The sequence below is a fragment of the Colletotrichum jinshuiense genome, chromosome 7 (assembly GCF_051148585.1).
Source record: "Colletotrichum jinshuiense chromosome 7, complete sequence".
Taxonomy (NCBI): domain Eukaryota; kingdom Fungi; phylum Ascomycota; class Sordariomycetes; order Glomerellales; family Glomerellaceae; genus Colletotrichum; species Colletotrichum jinshuiense.
In genome coordinates, this window is record NC_139314.1 from 3,346,256 (window position 1) to 3,367,135 (window position 20,880).

The following is a 20,880-nucleotide window of genomic DNA, read 5'->3' on the forward strand; positions in this document are numbered from 1 at the left end:
ACGCAAGGTGGCCAGGAATGCGAAACATTGAACCACTCGACTTTCAAAGCGTGTCTAGCGGAATGGTCACTTGAGAAATCTGCCTGACGGCACAATTGAGTGGTACATGTGGCAGAGGGGCGTCTCAATGACCACACCAACAATCCCATCCGCAAACGCCACATAATGACGTCCAGTTGATACATAGATACCTGTCGCAAAGAATGACATGAACTGTTGATAAGGTGGCACCTTCCCCTTTTCTTCCGATGTCAAAATGCATGGGTATTCACGTCAGGAAAGGCAACCAGCTCGAAGCCAGTGAGGCAGCTGACTTGCCCGGCTTCGTTAGGCATTATCGACTTTGCGGCTGTACAAACGCCACCTGCCCTGACTCCGCTTCATTCGCGTATCTCCGTTCGAGATGGTTGGGCGCCATAAACCGTGATTTGCCAGCTTTTATTTTGTGGCTTATCTCTTCAAACCCCATTCCTGCCAAAACTGGGCGGTGTGGGTGGACAAGGGATAATGTGTCTCAGGCATGGGCGTGTCAGGAAGTCAGGCATCGACAGCCGCAGTCACTGGCTAAGTATGGCGAACTGGAAAAACTCCACGCAAGACCGTGTCTTTGGTCCAAGTGTACAGCTGAATTGGGGGCCATAAATTGAACGATAGGTAGCTCCAGGAGGCCTTTTTATTAACCTTTCTAGGGCTCGGTGCGGAAGAAGTTGGGGACTCTGGGACTCTTGTCAGACGGATCGACACCCGGAGGTGGATGCAGAGATGCTCATCTAGCATCAGGGACAGCCTGATCCTTTTCTTGGCCCTAAACCGCAGACCATTTAATGCGTGCATGTCCATCATGCCGAATGAGTTTCCTGTGACAATCTTTCCTTCCACCATGCGATACTCATGGGCATGGATAACTTGCATCCGCGTTCATTGTGATGTGGGGGCTCGGTTCCATGCCAAAATTCCTGCTCCATCTAGAGTCTGACAGGTAAGACATTTCGAGCCATCGAGGCTGAGGGTTCACAGATAGCTGTAAAATATAGGGGTCATATCTTGCCTTTGATTCTCAAGAAAAAAGGGAAAGGTAGAGGACCTGTTAAAGTTTTTTTCCAGGAAACAGACGGACAATCGGAAGGCGGGCTGTTGAATCGGGCTTTATACTGTTTGTTGTCTTGGACCGGTTGGTTTCCCCTTCATTAGAGCATGTGTTACCTATGAAACTCGCGATGACAAACGTTGCAAATGCGGAAGAGGTCCCTCTTCTATTCGGGATGGTTATTTTCGCAACGTTTCTTAGTGATGATTGACACTACCTGACAATTCTATGCGAAAAAAAGGTTTTGCTGTACTGGCCATCTGTTTCGCGCTGGGAACATACGCAAGGCTGGAAATGAAAGCCATCACACCACCTTCTGCTAAGCCTGGTTGGTCTTGCTAGTGGAGTGTGTCTACCTGCATTATTGCCCACCCTCATTGCCTTGCAGCAATAGCGCATCGCCACCACCAATACTGATCACACATCCCCCGGCTAGGCCGGTGGCACACGGCGTTTCGGCAGCCTGGCTCTATTTTTTGCGGCTCTCACATTCAATTGATCACCCTCGAGTACTTTATGAATGCCCTTCAGTGCTGAATCACAAGCATGACATTCTTTGACGCGTTCCTGCCTCCCGCATCCGGGAAAGTGACAAGATCAATAGCCGACTTCAATATGGCTGATCATCAAGATCCTTCTCACTCAGAACTTGTAAATGGAGCAAGCACGAGTCTTTATCCTAGCTCTGAATATTCAGAAGAATTGCATCCCAGATTCAAATTACGTGAGCAACCGACGTCATCACAGCCGAACGGGCATGCTGCCGCGACCTTGGATTTCGTGAGTACTTCTAACTAACAATGAGCTTTCCTGGTTTTTGGACGCACTGAACAATATTCTCAGGTGCCAACGGATACTACTGAAGAGTACAAAAGAGCTCAGAGAGCTCGGCCAGAAGCATCGCCTCCACTGGCTGCAGTTCGCGGAGGCAATACAAATTTCGTGCCGGCCTTTGGTGAAGCCCAACATACACCTGAAATCATTGTGACAACACCTGATATAGTTAATACTGGAGTAATTGATGATGTTCGCCGGAAGAAACCGTCTGAATACGACGACGAATCAAAAGGAAGCAGCACAGTTCACGATTATGGACTAAGCCAACGTCTCAACACCGTTCCTGGTGGAGTATTAACTCAGGAGAACAAAGATCATCTGGTTGGCCAAACAGGTCAGATTTTTGAGGACCATGAACCATCACAACCAACGTCGATAGACGGTGACCTGGAGTTTTCGAGCCTGCGCAAGAGCTTAAGAGCAAAGACCATTGATCATCCACACAAGGAGAAGGGGTTCTTCCTTCCATTGGATGCCCTAGACAGTGTCATTACACCTGAGTCAGTTATCGACGAACTTCATCGTTCAAAACCCGACTTGAAGCAGCTCGATGGCGTCAGCTTCGAGGAGATCAGCGACTTTGTGTGTAAAAAACACCACATGGGGTCAAGGTCCACCTCTGGAGAGAAATACACATCTGGCCGAAAGTTATTCGCTATTCTTCTCCTGATTGAAAAGCCAGAGGCGATAACACAATTCATTGCTGAGAATCTGAGCGACAAAGACCTGCCATTTGAGCTAGAACGCACTGGCGGCGATCTTCGGCTTTCTCGCAAAAACGGGACCTCTATCAGAGCATTCCATGGCTGGAAAGATGTAGCAATCGAAAATTTTGAGACATACCAGTGGTACATGCTTTCGCCATTTTTCTCAAAACCAGACAAGGCAAATAAGGTTTTCTACTACCCCCTGGAGACCAAAATTCTGCTTCCCTTCATCGAATCTGACGAGAGAAAACTTGCAACATCCCAGTCGGGTGGGTATGGAACGGTTTTCAGGGTCAGAATTCACCAGGCTCATCACAACTTTGACTCCCCCAAGGTAAAATTCTGTTATTCTACAGCGTTGGGAAACATTCGCAACTAAATCATGCAATTATAGGGCGAGAATCCATCCTTTGCGGTTAAGAAATTAATGTCATCCGACGAAGCTGCATTCCAGCAAGAGGTCGACACATTGAAACGATTCAGCATTAACTCGCACAAGCACCTCATCAAGCTTCTGGCAACGTATAAGCATGCCAATAGCTATCACCTGATCTTTCCTTGGGCCGACAGCAATCTTAGGAGGTTTTGGGATCTAAACCCAAAGCCCAAGATTGACGGCAATCTCTCACGCTGGATGGCGGGACAATGCCATGGTCTAGCTGTTGGATTGAGTAAAATCCATCACTATCAATCGAGTTCCGACCCAAAGAACCTTGCTGTGGACTCAGGCTCGTCCTCCAACCGAAAGCCATACGGGAGACACAGCGACATCAAACCAGAGAATATCCTCTGGTTTCAAGATCCCAAAAGCCTGGATAAGTTTAGTGGTGTCCTAAAGATTTCAGATTTTGGCCTCACTCAATTCAACAGCAGACTCTCCCGGTCTGGAATTCCAAACAAAGAGCTTTATGGAACGCCAACGTACCGACCACCAGAATGCGACTTGCCAGAAGACTCGATTTCGCAATCATATGATATGTGGGCTCTGGGTTGTCTTTACCTCGAGTTTATCACCTGGGTGTTGAAAGGTTCCGATGCGGTGAATGACACGTTTGCCGATCATCGAATCCGCGATGGCAGCAGCAGCGAAGTCGTGGAACTGAAAGAAGACACTTTTTTCACTATTGAACAGAATGCTGCTTATCTGAAACGCTCCGTCCTGAGGGTGAGTGATGATTCAAACCGAGCAGCTTTCTCCCATATCCATACTAATCGAGATTGTCCCTCTTAGTGGATTGATGGTCTTCACTTTGATATCAACTGCACTGATTACCTCCACGAACTGTTGGATTTCATCCTGGTATCCCTTCTCATGCCAGATCCTCAACAGCGAGCCAAATGTCCTTCTGTGGTCGAAAAGCTAGACGCAATGTGCAAGCGCTGTCATGAGGATGAGAAATACTGCACGGCTAGTGCACCGCGGAAAACAAGATCGCCTTCTCCGCAACCTTATTATGGTAGCCACCCCAAGCGTATTGCAGATACCAACACCCAGCATCACCAGGCGCCGATACTTGACAAACCTATTCAGCAAAGTCCGCGCCAGAGCCTCGAATCAGGGCCATCCCGCGTTTCAAGCCTGAGGTCAAACAAGGGAAAAGAACGAAACTTCTCTGTTGCGGAAACTTCCCCCAAGATCAACCAAGTTGTTAGGTTTTCGGTTGGAGAAAAGCCCCTCGTGCTCTATAGCGAAAGCCATCATTCTTCAACTTTACCGGAGGGAGATGAACCGACACGAAAAGTTTCTGCCCAGAAAGAAAGCACAGACAACAACGGTATTCAAGTTATCACAGCACTTGAAACTCTCAACCCTGAGCAAGCTCTCAACACTGCCCTCACTAAAGTTAAGGATGGAGCTCTCGGAGAGAACGGAAGTCCTTCGCCCCAAAAGAGTAGGAAGACAAGGCCAGTCGCTATGTTCAAAGGTTTCCTCGGTGTTCTAAACAAATTTTGTCAGATGTGGTGTTTTTGTCTGGGAGGATCAAGGGAACACACTCATGCATAAGAACATCAGGATATATTCTAGTGTCGCATATTGGAGGGCGTTAGCTTTTTTATGCTCATATACCCAGGATCGCTTCAAATTTCGGCACACAATTTTTAATTCTTAATAAAGCATGAATTTCATATTTGATGGGATTTGGCTTTATGTCCAGATGTTTACTCTTCCCCTGTAACGTTGAGAGCACCATCAAAACTCCTCGTATCGATCCTGGTAGTGGCATCGAATCCGCTCATTAATAGTGTCAACTTCTTCCTGTCTATAAATTAGCCGAATGCATCAAAGGTGGAATAATAGAGGTCGGACTCTCGTAAGTTCTCGGGGAACTTGCAAATGAAAATATCCGCATTTGATCTTTTCCCGTCAGCACTTCACGTCTCAATTAATTGCATAGCTCCGAAGAGGCACCTTGATTTTGTATTCTTCGTTATTGAAAATCTTTTTAAGTTCATCGTTGAGCATAGACCTGTCACCATAGGCGATGGCAACTTGCTGCTCGACGAGCTTCGTTACGGGGGTAGACTTCGAAGAAGGCATGCTGGCATCCAGTGGAGGTTTGGGCTGCAAGACAACGTTGAACCATAAGAAAGATGCCGAGTATGTGAAATATTAGAGAGGTTTTCAATTACGTCTATCGTTTGTATTGGAGAAAAGCTCTACATCAGGCTGTGAAGGTATGGTTTGCCACATTGGGCCCGCCTAATATGCCGTGGTCTACCCAAGGCTGACCAGTAGGCTGACCTAGAAAACAATATTGTCACATGTTTTATAAATCTGGAAGTCTAAAGGCCCAAGCTTGCCCGGTGCTGCGCCATCCTGCACAGAGAATTTGAGACATGCTGTGGTTTTATTGGGTCGCTCGCGGTAAGGGGTGCCTCCAAAATGCAGGTGTGTAACCTCCCTCTACATTGGCGTATCGCCGGAGTGTTCAGCCGCAAAAAGAGCCAACTGAGGTGTCACCTGTTCAGCTGCTGCGGAAAACCAGGGCTAGGCATCTCACCGAGGTTTTATTGGCTTACAAGGAATGCCCAAGGACGCCAGCTGTGTGAAAACGGGAGCCTGCCGGCGGTGCCGCAGCGGAGAATAGCCTGATCTTGGACGACGAACTTTAACACTCTCAGAATCCAAGAAGCTCCGGGAATTTTGACAGCAACCAAACTCTTGGATAATGTAACTTTGACTATTCAGACTTCAATTTTGCCTCTTACATCCTATCATATTGTTTGTTTACGCCAGAAAATGGACTGGGTTCGCAGCAAGCCAGATATTAGTCCGAAGGACAGGTTAACATTACGACACGCCTTGAAATCCAGCAAGGTTGTCACTATAACAGGGGTCAACGAGGTATTTATGAATTGAGATGTAATGATATCAATACACATTTACTGACTGACATATGGTGCAGAAAAGAGACTCGAAGGATCTCACGAAAGACGAGGATTGGGATGAATGGTTTCGCGAGGTGAGCGCATTTTGCTTTGTTCTTTCATCTAGATCCCCTGTTGTGACTAAAATTTCATTTAGAACCATCTTCAAACAATCAAAAACCATAAAATCGGCGGTGGTGTTGCTGTCATGTTCGTATCAATCATGTCAAACGCGGCCCTGAGACTTGTTAACTGTCAGTCAGATTGGGACGGCGTGAAACAGACATCAGCAATGAATCACACAATCCGGCGCTTTTGTCCTACATGCCGTTTTCGCCAACGACCTTTGACAAGATAATAAGTACTTTTTCGATCCATGGGTCTTTGGTTCGAAGCATTAATCGTGGTCATGCCAATTTTACTCGGACGCATGTGGCCTTGGGTGATCCAGGCGAGACCGCGCTAGGTAAGTTCATGAATTCCATGAAGCTTACTCAGTATATGTCTATGTTAACAACTAGAAAGTTTATAACTGTCGCTCTTCTCACGATTGGCCTGGTGACCTTGCTTTGTCAATGACTTACTTTCCACAAACTAGGTCTAGTCACGCTATCTTCTTTGGATGTGATGATCGAGTAATGGAAGAAATCAGTGGAAGATTGGGCAGTGCTGAAGACAGTCTTTGCCATCCTCTACTTTTGATAGGGATTTTTTGTGAGATCGAGCGGAAGCGCCAGATCAGACTCGTAACCAGAGGCTTAGAAGACCTTCTCAAAACAGTTTCATCGTTGAGCAGACACGGAACTCAGTGGGAAACCATCGAGCCTGGAGAAGACGAATCCCGCCATGCAATCGATCCGTGGCTAGAGATCCACTACTTGAAGAACGGGTTGGACAATTGGAAAGAACAGCTCATGAAAATGGTGGATCACGCAGAGGAGTTGTCAACAAGATGGAATGTGCAGCCCGGCCTAGTGCATGGCCATGACGGCGAGCTCAATTTCAAGGCACGAGATTCCGGTGTCAGAATACAAGAACGACTAAGGGAGATTATATGCGACTATGATGAGAAGATCCGAGAATGTGAGATGATTATGGAAGGCATGACCTTGGCAACATCATTGGTGCGAACTCCCATCTTCACCAGTCTTGAGTCGCTGTGAAAACATTACTGACAGCAGCTGATAGGCACATACCAAAGCAAACATGGAGATAGCGATATCTACAAAGTTGGATGGAAGTCAGATGAAATCTATAGCGCTTTTGACGATGATTTTTCTCCCTGCTACATTTGTGGCGGTAAGTGAAAGTAGAGGCGTGACAGAATCTTCACTCTACGCAGTGGATGGAGGCTAACTGTGACAGTCACTCTTTTCGATGACTTTCTTTCAATGGATACCTGATGATTCCAATGAGACTGTGTCACCCTATCTCTGGATCTACTTTGTTGTGACGCTTGGTTTGACATTCTTCACTGTTGGGCTTTGGTACTTGTTTGCCAACAGCAAGAAGGCGGCTAAGAACAGGGTACTAGATCCAGAGAAAGCACTCGGACCAAGAGCTTTGGCGGGTGTTTTATCTGCATTTAAATCCATCAAGACAAAGCGGCCGTCTGATAAACTCTCATAAGCTCATCAGCGAGCCAACTGTGGGTTTTCCGAAACTCTTTACTATGGCGTAGGCGACCAAAACCAAATAATTTAGGTTAAGCAGTCAAGAATAAGTTAAAATTATCACAAGGTTATTAATTACTTCGAGTCCATATAATATTGACTTCTTGCGAACATCTTGGTACGGTTACAGCGCACTTACATTACGAAGTAGGTCTGCCTTGAAGATGGGTTGGCTGACCTGGCAATCCGCCGATCCAGACTCCAAGCGAACTGCGTCAATGGACGGTAATAACGAGGATGCATAATCGCAAACAATTAACGGCAGGTAAAATAGGGGGTTCATTCCACTTTCCCGGTCTATACCCATCATGTAACGTTGCTGCACCTGATCCTCTGTCTCGTGATGTCTCACTGTAACCTCCGGGACCTGCCTACTGGCCAGTATTTTTCCCGTAAATACTATTCTACGCTGCTGGAAACTCTTTCCATTTTTAGTAACCACGAGGAAAACTATTTCCTTGCAAGAACCTACCGTGATTCGATGTTAACAACGTTGAAATGCCGAACTTCGAGGTCAGAGCATCAGGACACCGTGCAGGGAGAAGACGTAATGGATGCGGGGAACGGCTATTGAGGCGCCACAAGGGAACCCTAACGCCATACCCCGCCATACTTGGCGCATGTCATTCGTTGTAGGCGGCTGTAACCCCTGAAGTTCGTCACCTGATGCAGTATCCCGTTTCACAGAAACAACGTCTGTCGATGAATTACTACTCGACAACCAGACCAACATATTCATCCATATCAGTAGTCAACAGTGCCCTTGGGAGGCAGAGCATCAGAAGTCTCGATATTTTCTTGATCGTCTCATATCACGTTGTTATAGTTCCGATTGCAGTCTGTTCGCGAGTGGCAAAGCTCGCATTATCGCCCTGGCTTGTCATTAGGTTCCAGACCCAAACTCCCCTCATCCATCATGCGGGACTTGGCAACTTTCGCATCGGTAGCCGGGTACTTTGCTGCGTTATTTGGAAACTTTCAGCTTTCAACAGCTTCTCAAATTCCCATCGCCAGGTCCAATATCCCAAGTGCAGGCGACTGGGCTGAAAGGGCCGAGAAAGAAGGACGAAGCCTCTGTATTGTCGAACCCAGCGCAAATGGTGGGGACGACGCGCCAGCCCTTTTGGACGCCTTGAACGCCAAATGCCGGAAAAAGAGTATCATCGTGCTCTCTGGGCCAATCTACCACATCAACTCGCCCATGGTCACAACCGAACTAGACGATGTGGTTATTGATCAACGTGGCAGACTCCTTTGGAGTAACGACACCGACTACTGGCTTTCAGTTTCAATGCCCGTCGGTTTCCAGAACCAGAGCACTGTCTGGCACTTTGGCGGAAATCGTGTAGTATGGGAAGGCCATGGAATCGGCACGTTTGACGGCAACGGCCAGGTTTGGTACGATCTTAACAAGGGAGGGTCCAATATGCCTCATCGACCGATGAACATCAACTTCCGGGACTTCTCCAACTCCGTCGTCAAGGGCCTTCGCTTCGTCCAAAGCCAGATGTGGACGATGAACATCATGTACTCAAAGAACCTGGTGTTTGAGGACATTTATGTAAACAGCACGTCGTCCACCGAGAACAACTCGCTCAATACAGACGGTGCCGACACCATGTACTCGGACAACATCACATTCCGGCGTTGGGTGGTCGTGAATGGCGACGACGCCATCGCTGTGAAGGCTAATTCAAGCAACATTTTTATCTTTGACAGCGAATTTTGGGGGAGCACCGGTATAGCCATGGGATCGATCGGGCAATTCGTCGGGCAATACGAGTATATCGAGAACTTTTTGGCTAGAAACGTGACCTTGCACAACACTCTCCGGGGCTGCTACTTCAAGACGTGGTCCGGCATCCAGATCGGATATCCGCCAAACGGAGGCGGGGGCGGAACAGGATACGCTCGTAATATTGTTCTGGAGGATATCAAACTTGACCGTACCAGGGGTGAGCCTCTCTTCATCACCCAATGCGAGTCTTACTCTGGCCATGCGGGTGAGTCGTGCGACTCATCGACTTTCAAGATTGCGGACGTTGTTTGGAAAGACTTCAGCGGAACCATTGCAGACAATGTGCCCAGCTCGGGCTTCTTCCGGTGCAGCGCGGGGGCTGGCGGGTGCAGTAACCTCACTGTCGAGAACTTTGCCGTGACGCCCGTCAGTCAGGATGTCGTTCTGGACAAATGGCTTTGCAAGAATGTCGATAGTGATGAGGGCTTCAGCTGCGAAGAGATTGAGGAGAACGAAGAAGAGCTCTGAGGACTGGTATCGTTCTTGGCAGTCAGATCCGGCCTATCCGAATTATTGAAGCGGTCTTGGCGGCATGATGACGGACTGTTCCATCATTAGCGTAGCCGTGAATTTACTCAATGGCCGCCTATTGACAATAGCATGCTTTTGCTCTACACGGGCACGGACCATTGCCAAGAATCCTGTCAAAGGTACTCTAGGGTTGCTTTAAAAGCATATGAATTCCGCCGGGTTGTGACTAAATTGGCGCTGTTTTGACAAGAACCTCGGCCGAGGCCGGGGAGTTGAGATCCCGGCCCCCGATGTAATGAGGCCCCGACGGACCAATAATTAGGCCCAGGCTCCTCCCGCAGACATTAAATAGTCCGATGTCCGAGCCATTCGGTAGAGATTCTGGCTGCATATACATCTATATTCTACTTCGCCTGACGTTATCAATCACGTCCGGTTGATCAAAAGTATCATGACGACACGTACCCCCAATGCTTCAAGTTACAGATATAGATATCCCGGCGCTCAGGGTTTTATAGGGCTTCACTTTGATGATATAATCGGGATCTCACATCAGCCAGCACTCCCGATGACCTCATTAGCCGCGTATCAGTCGTCGTATAGTCACTAACCTGGTCGACAACCCGAACTGCTGTGCTGGCTAGCTGGCGCCAAGGGTGGCTGCGCTGCATGCCAACCTTTGGCCTAGCTGTCGATCCTGCAGCTCGTCCCAAGCAAACAAAGTTTGTCGTTGGCCATGGCGCTGTGTGAGATAGTATAGTACACAAGCTTTAGCTTGATCGAAGGGAAAGGCTTTTCTTTACTGTGAACTGGGAGCGTAATGTTTCGACATTTTTAGCATACGTGCTCGGACGCGTGGTGTGCAGATGTTGGATTTGGAACATGCGATAAAATACAGGCGCGGGAGTTCTCCTATTCTTGGGGCGATTAATTACTCAAAGGCATGACTCGAGTTCAGCAAACTTCGAAAACCCCGATTGAGTTCCTGCATCGACAATGGCAAGAGTCCAAACATCTAATTAATGGGCCCACAATCCCATGAAAACCATCCGTATGTGGATCGAAAACACTCTGTTGGTTTTTGATACTCCTTTTTGATTACATGGCTTTTGCCGGGCGCGACTTGGCGTCCGAGGATTGGCCCTGGCATTAATTCCGCCTCATCCGGCTGCCGAGAAAAGGAGTTGAAGTGGCCCGGCCTGCACCCAATGAATTCGATGGGTGAAACGGTAGAGGTCCACAGAAAGCTCCAATTTCTCCCACATCCCACCTTCGTTTCCCACCGTCACTTTGATGCTGATTGCAGTGGTTGGACGTGGAGACCGGGCGGGCAGGTACCGCCGCAGCAGACTGAAAACTGGGTTTGCTGGGCGCCTCTGCGTAACCACGCGTCGAGATGGCTCGGTGTACTTGGTCGCGTGCCCTTCCTGCGCCCAGCCCAACGACTGGGATGTCAGTCGTGTCTCCAATACCGCTCCGCCTCTCGACGCACCCTTCATCCTATCAGACGATTCTGTGCGGTTACACTACGCGTGTGTCCAAGGCTGATGGGATATCCACCATCAGGGCGCCGATCTGTCAATGCTTGGTCCTAATGCTGAGAGCACTGACGCATCCGCCCATGTGGGTTTATTCCGCCCGGCTACCTCTTCGTAGACGCCCAGAGTTCTTATTAGCATCACCGTTCCTCCCCCTTTTCCGAGCATGCCCCCATGCGTGAAGATTTGGCGTTGTCTTGGTATGAAGCTTTGATTGTCCACTCCTTTTTTCTTGTACGTGACAAGAACGGTTTCCGCCCTTGGCCTCTCTCTTTCTCTCTCTGTTTTACCATCGACTTACACCGGATGCCCCTTAGGTAACCAGGCCGATCTTTTCACAGCCTTGTAGTCTGAATTTGCTCTTAGCCATGGCTTCCACTTTACCTGCACTGAGAAATGTAGTGGAACCTGCTTGTATGTTACACCCTACCTTTCCCGTTGGAGACTGGCAACCATTCCTTGAGACCAAAATGCTACCCTAATGTTGCCCAAGTGTCCTAGACAAATACTAATTCTTCACTTTTTTTAGTCATTGTCTTCGCTTTTACCGTCGGTACCCTCATCAACCGCCGTAGGCAGTTCCGGGACGATGACGTAGACTCTTGCGAGCGTGGATCGGAGGATTCCCCCATCTCGTCACGACCCACCTCTCCGCTCCTCAAGCCGGGGATGCGCGAAGAAGCCGCGAAGACGTCCCGCATCAACGAAAGGGTGCTTGTACGATTCTATCGGACATTCCCTTTTCTGTCTGAGATCTGGTACTGGAACTTGACATACTGGTAAGGCCCTTGGTTCCTCCCTTTTACTACTTTGGTTGGATTTGCATGGCTGACCACCTTGGCAGGGTATACCAGCTTCTCCGCGCATTCTCGGCGAGGATGATAGCCGGCAACCAAGCCGTTTTCGATCGAGCTCGAGACCACGCCATCTCCATTTTGAAGTTGGAGCACTGCCTTGGCTTGGATATTGAACTTGGCGTACAGCAATATGTCCTTAAGAGCATCCCATGGTTGATGCCATATCTGGCCAAGATTTACTACTTCCATATCAGCTTGGGGATCTGCTTCATCATCTACACCTACACGTTTCTACCGCCCGGGACGTTCCAGAAGATTCGACGAACGATTGCCGTCGATAATGCCATTGCGTTTGTCATCGTAACATTTTGGCGTTGCATGCCGCCACGCCTTCTGCCCGGCGAGTATGGATTCGAGGACGTGCTCCACGGAGCAAAGGGAGGGGGCAATGCTTGGACTCACAACAAGTTTCAGTTGACCATCGCCGCGATGCCGAGTCTTCACTGCGGTACTGCTCTGTTTCTTGCGTGGTGCATTTGCCGTTTTTCGCCTCACCGGCCACTCCGTCTCATTGCTCCCTTCTGGCCACTGGCCATGTTTATCACTATTGTCGCTACAGCAAACCACTTTATTCTTGACGCCATGGTTGGGGCCATGGTTCCGGTCATCGGATGGAGGTTTAACAGAGCAGTCCTTGTGTTCAAACCTATTCAGGACAGGGCTTTGGAACGCCTGGGCTTGAGGCATGTGGACTCATGGGAAATGCCAACACCCAAGAAGTGGTAAAAATGGAATATACGGACAAGAGCCTTCACGGCAATAGCCTGATTTGCAGGTATCTTTCAATGTACAGAATAATAATACATACGTCAGCTCTTCCACAGGTTTAAAAATTGATTATGTTGTGATGCGTTCAGGACTAATCTATGTCAACCTTAACGTTCCACATGATTGACTCTTGTTCGTCAACTTTGCTTGGATTGTCACCCAAGACGAATAACACCTGCACGTCAACAAATTTACGTCAAAACAATTGTTTAGTCGATTCTTACAAATCTATACCATTCACGATGTCCTGCTGGATCAAACTTGGTATTCGCGGGTCGGATTTCGCCAAGATTGATTTAGCAATCCGAATGCCATGAACTCACTCGTCCAAGGACAGCGCCAATACACCCAACAGGCCTCAGAGGAGGAGTGAATAAATCGAGTTGGTTACTTTAGATATAGTGACATATATCTAGTCATTTTCTGCGTACCCTTCATGACTATTTTAATAACCCGCAAGGAGCAGTCTAATATTCTCTCTAACGTGTTGATAGCGTTAAGCCCGAGGGAAGATTTCAAGAATTTAAAGCACTTTCGAATACACTTTACGTACAAAATTCCATTGTATAAGCTTTGAATTCTACTCAATCAATAAAACCAGTAATTTGCTCACAACTATCTAGTTTTTCCCTTTCCTACTTCTAGAGGATATAGCTGAATTGATATCTTGCCGAGAAGGTCTGTGTTACAACCCGTTGGAAACAAACATAACCGACCAGGGTACACCCCACCGGGGAACTGGCGGCTAAGCAGGATATAAGCACGAAGAGTAAGCAGGTCTTACTCGGATACAGAAGAACTATAGTACAAGTCACGTGGAGATAAGATAAGGATAATAATCAGTCAAGTAGGGAATCTATAAGCGATTATAGCTTGGTATATATAAGCGCTTACAAAGTAGACCTATAAGCGATTACAGAATACCTATAGTAATAATTACTGGATTACGCTAAAGGGTAATTAAGGACTTGTATATAGAATAAACTTAGGTAGGCTAGAGATTAGACTTCTATAGCTCTTTAGTAATTAACTTGTAATTTATTCTTATATAACTCTTAATATCCTCTATTAGTGCTATTACTAGTACCTTAACCTTGTTGATTATATAATTAATTACTATACCTTCTAAAGTCTAGATCTAGCCTAACGACTTATAGTACGTCCGACTACTACTCTTAGTATTAACCTTAACGCCTGTTAATATAAACCCTACTATTAGATATCTAACTATAACACTTTAATTACTCTTATTTAGTAAGTTAACCTTAATACTAATAAATAGTAAAACATAATAAATATATCTTCTTATACCTTAGCTAAGTTACCTACCCCTAGCTCTTCTAATACGTTAGTTAGACCTAAAAGCCTGGCTGAAGAACTTACTGAGGATTAAACTATAGAAGACTACCTCCTACTGGAACTTAAACTGGATACTAATAGAGAAGTAACTATTACTAGTAAAGTCTATAAATAGATCTATATTAAGCTGGGACGTAATAATAATAATCTAGCTGCCACCTAGAACCTTATTAATAAACTTATACAACGTATAGAGCTACTTAAGGCTAAGGCCGACTAAGCTAAGGTACTCTAGTAGGAGGTTTAGACCCTTAGGGCTACAGCTAATATTATTACTACCCCTACAGACAGATGTAAGAAACTTAAGCTGAACTCACCTGTTACCTATAACGGAACTATAGGGACCCTAAAGGGATTCCTAATTTAGGTTAAAAACTACTAAAGCTTCTATAAAGGGAACTTTTATAATAGAATCAAGCGTGTAATCTATACTACCACCTTCCTTAGAGGATAAGCCTTATAGTGGTTTAAACCTTTTTAAGAAGAATTCCTTAATACAGAACAGCTAGAATACTATTCTAGTAAGACCTAAAGCATGTTTAAAAGCTTTTAAGGCTTTAAAGACGCCTTAAGGTCTTTATTCTAAAACCTAGATAAAAAACAACAAGCTGAATAAGACCTTACTAGCTTTAAACAAACTAAATTAGCTATATATTATACTACTAAATTCTAACAACTTAACGCTAGACTTAACCTAACGGATGAATTTAAGATCTTTATATTCTACTAGAACCTTAAGGACGACGTTAAAGACGAAATTATTAAACTTAATAGACCTAATAACTTTCTAGAATATATTAAACTTACTATTAAGATTAACAACTGGCTGTATAAACGCTATAAGGAATAAAGGGAAAACAGGAGACCTCCTGCTAATACATCTAAAAAATATACGCCTTTTAACTATAGAAACAACAACTAAAACAGAAGGAGAGGATTCTAAAACCCTAACTAACTATAATAGAGTACCGCTTATAGGTACTACAGTAGACTAATAGACCTAAGTGTAGGTATTTATAATAATAAACAGCCCCTTAGGGATATAAAGAATACTAAGTACTATAATTACAACTAGATAGGGTATATAGCGTAAGAATATAGACAACCTAAGCAACTAGCCTTTCAACCTATACTTAAGAAAACTAAGTATACTAACGTCGCTACTAGAGGACTAAACGTTACTACTATAGACGCTATTAAACCTACCTATAAAGCAGTAGTTACCTAAAAGGAAACACCCTATAAACAACTCTTTTAGACAGCCTGTTTTAACGACAACTATACCACCTATTAAGATAGTAAGGAATAATTAGGCTGATACCTAAAACCGATAAGCAAGATTCTAGCTATTAGGAGCTGCTTCCTTAAACGAAAAACAGATAAAAACTAAGAACTTATCTAACAACTTAAAGAAGAAAACTAAAAACTTATTATAAAGCTAGTTATTATAAAAGAACAAGCTGCTATACAGCTAGACAAGCTATATATAACAGATACTCTAAAAGCTATTAAAAGCCGACTACAAGCTAGAATCTCTACCTAGGGAAGCCTTCTAAAATAGTTACAACTTACAAACAACCTCTAGAAGGCTATATAAGAAGAAGCTATTAAATTCTAGAACTTCCTATAGAAACCTAATAAGGAAGAAGAAGCTTAAATTAAAGGAATTATAGTAATAGCTATTTTTAACAGGCAACTTACATTAAGCTTAAACACCCTTACTCTAGAGGAAGTAAGCAACTTATACCTATAGACTTAAAAGAATACTATTTCTAATAAAGAACAACTAACTAAAACCCTTATAATAGGCTTTAGGTTTACTAGAAAAGCTATAAAGCAACTAGACGAAATACTTTAGAACTAACAATATATAGGTATATACTTAGAAACCCTACAACCTAAACTATAATAAGAAATTATTAAATATACTAACAACTACTAATATAAACCCCTTAGTAATAAATACTTAGAAATAGAAGATAAGGAAGAAGATAAATATAATATACCCGTTAAGATTACTAAGAAGGATATTAACCCTTATAACGATAAGCAAGAAGTCTAATTCTATAGAATTCTACTAACAGGCTGGAGAGTATTCCCTAGCAGACACCTTACTAAAGGCAACTATAAACGCCTGCAGCCAGGATACTAGTATTACTACACTATATTCTAGATAGAATATATATAGGATGAATACCCCTTCTACCTGCTAGAGAAACATAATTATTAATTCTTTCCCTACTGATTTAAAGTCTATCTTAGAGAGGAAATCTACCTAAACTAACAGCTACCTAAATAGGTACTTATAAGAATAAAAGGAGGACTTACAACCTTTACCCCTTTACTTAAATACCCTATATACTATATTAACGGTAGTAACCTATACTAGGAAAACTATAAAAAGGACTAGTATAAGGTCTACTATATTTTTAAGGCAGCTGCCTAGAGATATATAAAAGAAGTAAAAGAAGGCCAACCTAGCCCTCTATAACTTAAGGTATAAGCTATAATAGATACTAAAAGATTAGTAAAAAACTTAGGATGTTACCTATAAAGGGACTATAGCTAACTACAACAACTAAGTCTCTATATACTACTATAAGTAGAAATAATAAACACCTAAAGATTAAAATCCTTATTAATAGATAAAAGGTAGCTATAGTAATTAATAGTAGTATATAAGGAAACTTTATATTACTAGAAATAGTAAACCAATTAAATATACTATAGAACAAGAAGTAATATATATATACGCTACGTAATATTAAAGGAGTAATAGTTAAGTATAGTAGAGGTACTATTAATTTAGAGATAGTGTAACTCCCTTTAGTTACCTATAGCTAATATAAACAACTTAGCTTTAATATTATAACGATAAGAGATATAAACGTCATCCTAGAGATACTATAGTTATAAAAACACAACCTATAGATAAATTAGAGAACAAGCTAACTCTAATAGGAAGACTTAGTTACTAAGCAGCACTATAAAAGCTAGTTCTTAAACAAGCCTTTAGTAACTTCTAAATAAAGATATATTATATATATTAGAAGGGTAGAAGACCTAGTTAGGATGTTAGTAGCAGTAGAAATTAAAACGCTAACTAATCTACTCTTAGCTATCCTAAAAGAGTACTATAAGTATTACAAACTATTTACTAGAAAACTAGAAACAGGATTACTAGAATATAGTTCCTATAACTACAAGATACCCCTTAAGGAAGGGATACACCTAAAGTTTTACAAGATATATAGGCTTAACGAAACCAAGCGAGAGGTATTTAATAAGTACCTTAAAGAAAACCTAAAAAAGGGCTATATTAGACCCTTAACGTTACTAGCAGGATACCTTATCCTGTTTATACTTAAGAAAAATAGAAAATTACAACTCTATATTAACTACTAACAACTTAACGAAATTACTATAAAAAACTATTACCTATTACCCTTAATCTTAAAACTTAGAGACTAGCTGTATAACACTAAATAGTTTACAGCCTTCAACTTAAAAGGAGCCTACAACCTTATTAGGATTAAAGAAGGTAAAGAATAGAAAACAGCGTTTTATATAAGGAAAGGATATTTTAAATACCTTATAATACCCTTTAAACTTATAAACGCACCTACTTCCTTTTAAACTATAATTAACTATATTCTAAAAGAATTTCTAGATATCTTTATAGTTGTCTATCTAGATAACATCCTTATCTTCTTACCTACTTTAGAACTCTATAAGGAATACGTATATAAAGTATTATAGAAACTATAGGACGCTAAACTCCTAGTAGAATTAGAAAAAACAGAGTTCTACAGTAAGAAAGTCAACTTCTTAGGATTTATAATTACTTTAGGTGAAATCTATATAAAAGAAGGAAAAGTTGCTGTAGTTAAAGACTAGCTGCAACTAAAAACAGTTAAAAACATCTAAGTATTCCTTAGATTTATTAACTTTTACTAATAATTCCTTAAAGGATACTCTAGTAAAATCAACCTACTTATTAAACTTACTAGAAAAGATACTCCTTTCTAATAGATAGAAGAGTAAAAAGAAGTATTTTAAGAAATTAAGTAATAAGTGCTGTTAAAACTAGTTTTAGTTATTCTAGACCCTACTAAACCTTTTAAACTTAAAACTAACGCCTTAAACTATACTATTAATAGATAACTTAGGTAGTATAATAAAGAAGGAAGACTACATCCCTACGCCTTTTTCTCTAGAAAACTTAGTAGACTTAAGCTAAATTACTAAATCTATAATAAAGAACTTATAGTAATTATTAAAGCATTTAAGAAATAGAAACTATAATTATTAGAAATAAAACATAAAGTTAAAGTTTATATAGACTATAAGAATCTAGCTTACTTTACTATATTAAAAGTCCTTAATAAATAATAGATTAGATAGTTAGAATTCTTATCTAAATTCTATTTTAGGATTATATACGTTAAAGGAATAGAAAACAAGCAAGCAGACGCCTTAAGCTAAAGACTAGATTATAAAACACTAGTACCTAAAGAAATATTAGTAATCCTTAAACAAGACTAATAAGGAGACCTTATACTAGTATAGAAGCTTCTAATAATTAGTACTTATATTAATACCAGCTTAACTAGTAGAATAATAAGTAAAGTAATTATAAAGATTTATAGTATACTAGTATATAGTTACTAAGGAGTTACTAAAATATTTAAACGTATTTAATAATATTATAATAAACGTGTTACTAGAGTAGAAGTAGCAGCAGCTATTAAAGACTATAAACTCTATAGGAAAAGTAAAAACAGCCCTTATAAACCCTATAGAGAACTATAACTATTACTAATACTACCTAAAGCATAGCACTTAATTTTACTAGACTTTATTATTAAACTACTTAAGTTATAAGAACTACTTAGTAAAGTATAGTATAATAGTATACTAGTTATAGTAGATAGACTTACTAAGTACGCCTACTTTATCTTATACCTTAAAGTAAGTATAGTAGAAGAACTTGCCTATACCTTCTTAAAATATATTATTAGTAACTATAGATTACCTAAAGAAATTATATTAGATAGGGATAAACTGTTTACATCTAAGTTCTAGAAATCTTTAATTTTACAGCTTAAGGTAGATTATAAACTATTAACCTCTTTCTACTTATAAACTAATAGATAAATAGAATAAATAAACTAGATATTAGAATAATACCTAAAATACTATATAAACTATAATTAAAACAACTAGATATTACTATTACTACTAGCGTAATTTATATATAATAGTGCTATAGGAGAAAGTATACTTAACTTACCTTTCTACCTTAACTATAGCTACCAACCTACTATATACAGCAAACTACAAGCAGGACTATAAGCCCTAAAGGCTGTAGTAGATATCACTAAGATCTATAAGATCTAAAATAAAGTTAAGTAAGACTTAGAATTCGTTAGATAATAAATAAAAAGATATACTAACACCTTAAGGATTAAAGGACTAACCTTTAAAGAGGGGGATAGCGTGTATCTTATATAACGAAATATTAAAATAAAACGACTAAACGATAAGTTGGATTATAAAAAACTTAGACCTTTTAAAATTCTTAAAAAAATCTTGCTAGTTAACTATAAGCTTAAACTTCTAGATATAATAAAATACTACCCCGTTTTTTACATCTTACTCCTTAAACCAGCACTATAAGGATCTTATATAGAAGATTATATTATTATAGAACTAAACGAACTAAAATATAAAGTTAAATAAATTATTAACTACTATATAGAAGATAATAAAGAATAATACCTAATTAAATAGAAAGGCTATAAGTATAAAGATAATTTCTAGAAACTAATTAAGAACCTCTAATACTCCTAACAGGCACTTTAAGAGTACTAAAGTTAAAATCAGCTAGCTTACTATCTAAACCTATAGCACCTTAATTAATTACGTTAAAGGCGCTAGTAGACTACACCTCTTAAGCTAAAGGAGACTTAAAGGATTCTACTATAGGATCCTTACCTACTACGTTAGACACCCCCTAACCCTTCTTAAAAACTATTTACTTCTCTTTTTATATATACTCCAACTTTACAAGCGCTTTATTTATATTAGCCTATACTTTTTATAAAGCTTTTATTCTTTTATAAAACACTTCCTTAGTAGCTTCTTCTTTAGTATTAAGACGATATAACTCTACTAGCAAACGCTTAACTATAAGGAAAAATCAGTAAGAAAAAGAACGAAAAGACCTTAAAAAAAAAACCTATAGGTGTAAATTACATCTTCTAACGTATTACAGACCTTTATAGTCTTCCTGGAATAAACGCACTTACTGTAAATTAAGGATCTAGGTAACATCTTGTAATAATACCCCTTTAAGCGACAATAAGTATAAGGTATAACGTTAATACCTTCCTTAGTAATCCGTAAGGAATAAT

General features: G+C 41.6%; 3 protein-coding genes across 3 annotated transcripts; all 3 read left to right on the plus strand.

Moving 5' to 3' along the window:
- Positions 1 to 1,702: 1,702 nt before the first annotated feature.
- EsH8_VII_000868 (uncharacterized protein) lies at positions 1,703 to 7,163 on the plus strand (the record flags this gene model as incomplete). The annotated part of the gene is made up of 5 exons (XM_083271001.1): positions 1,703 to 1,867; positions 1,931 to 2,965; positions 3,026 to 3,796; positions 6,039 to 6,095; positions 6,810 to 7,163. 5 exons carry the CDS (start codon positions 1,703 to 1,705, stop codon positions 7,161 to 7,163), a joined length of 2,382 nt encoding a protein of 793 aa, XP_083128558.1.
- Positions 7,164 to 8,589: 1,426 nt separating this feature from the next.
- On the plus strand, positions 8,590 to 9,939 carry EsH8_VII_000869 (uncharacterized protein; the record flags this gene model as incomplete). Its single annotated transcript, XM_083271002.1, has 1 exon — positions 8,590 to 9,939. The coding sequence occupies one exon, from the start codon at positions 8,590 to 8,592 to the stop codon at positions 9,937 to 9,939; it is 1,350 nt and encodes a 449-aa protein (XP_083128559.1).
- A 2,210-nt stretch (positions 9,940 to 12,149) lies between these two features.
- EsH8_VII_000870 (PAP2 superfamily-domain-containing protein) lies at positions 12,150 to 13,063 on the plus strand (the record flags this gene model as incomplete). Its single annotated transcript, XM_083271003.1, has 2 exons — positions 12,150 to 12,259; positions 12,325 to 13,063. 2 exons carry the CDS (start codon positions 12,150 to 12,152, stop codon positions 13,061 to 13,063), a joined length of 849 nt encoding a protein of 282 aa, XP_083128560.1.
- Positions 13,064 to 20,880: the final 7,817 nt, after the last annotated feature.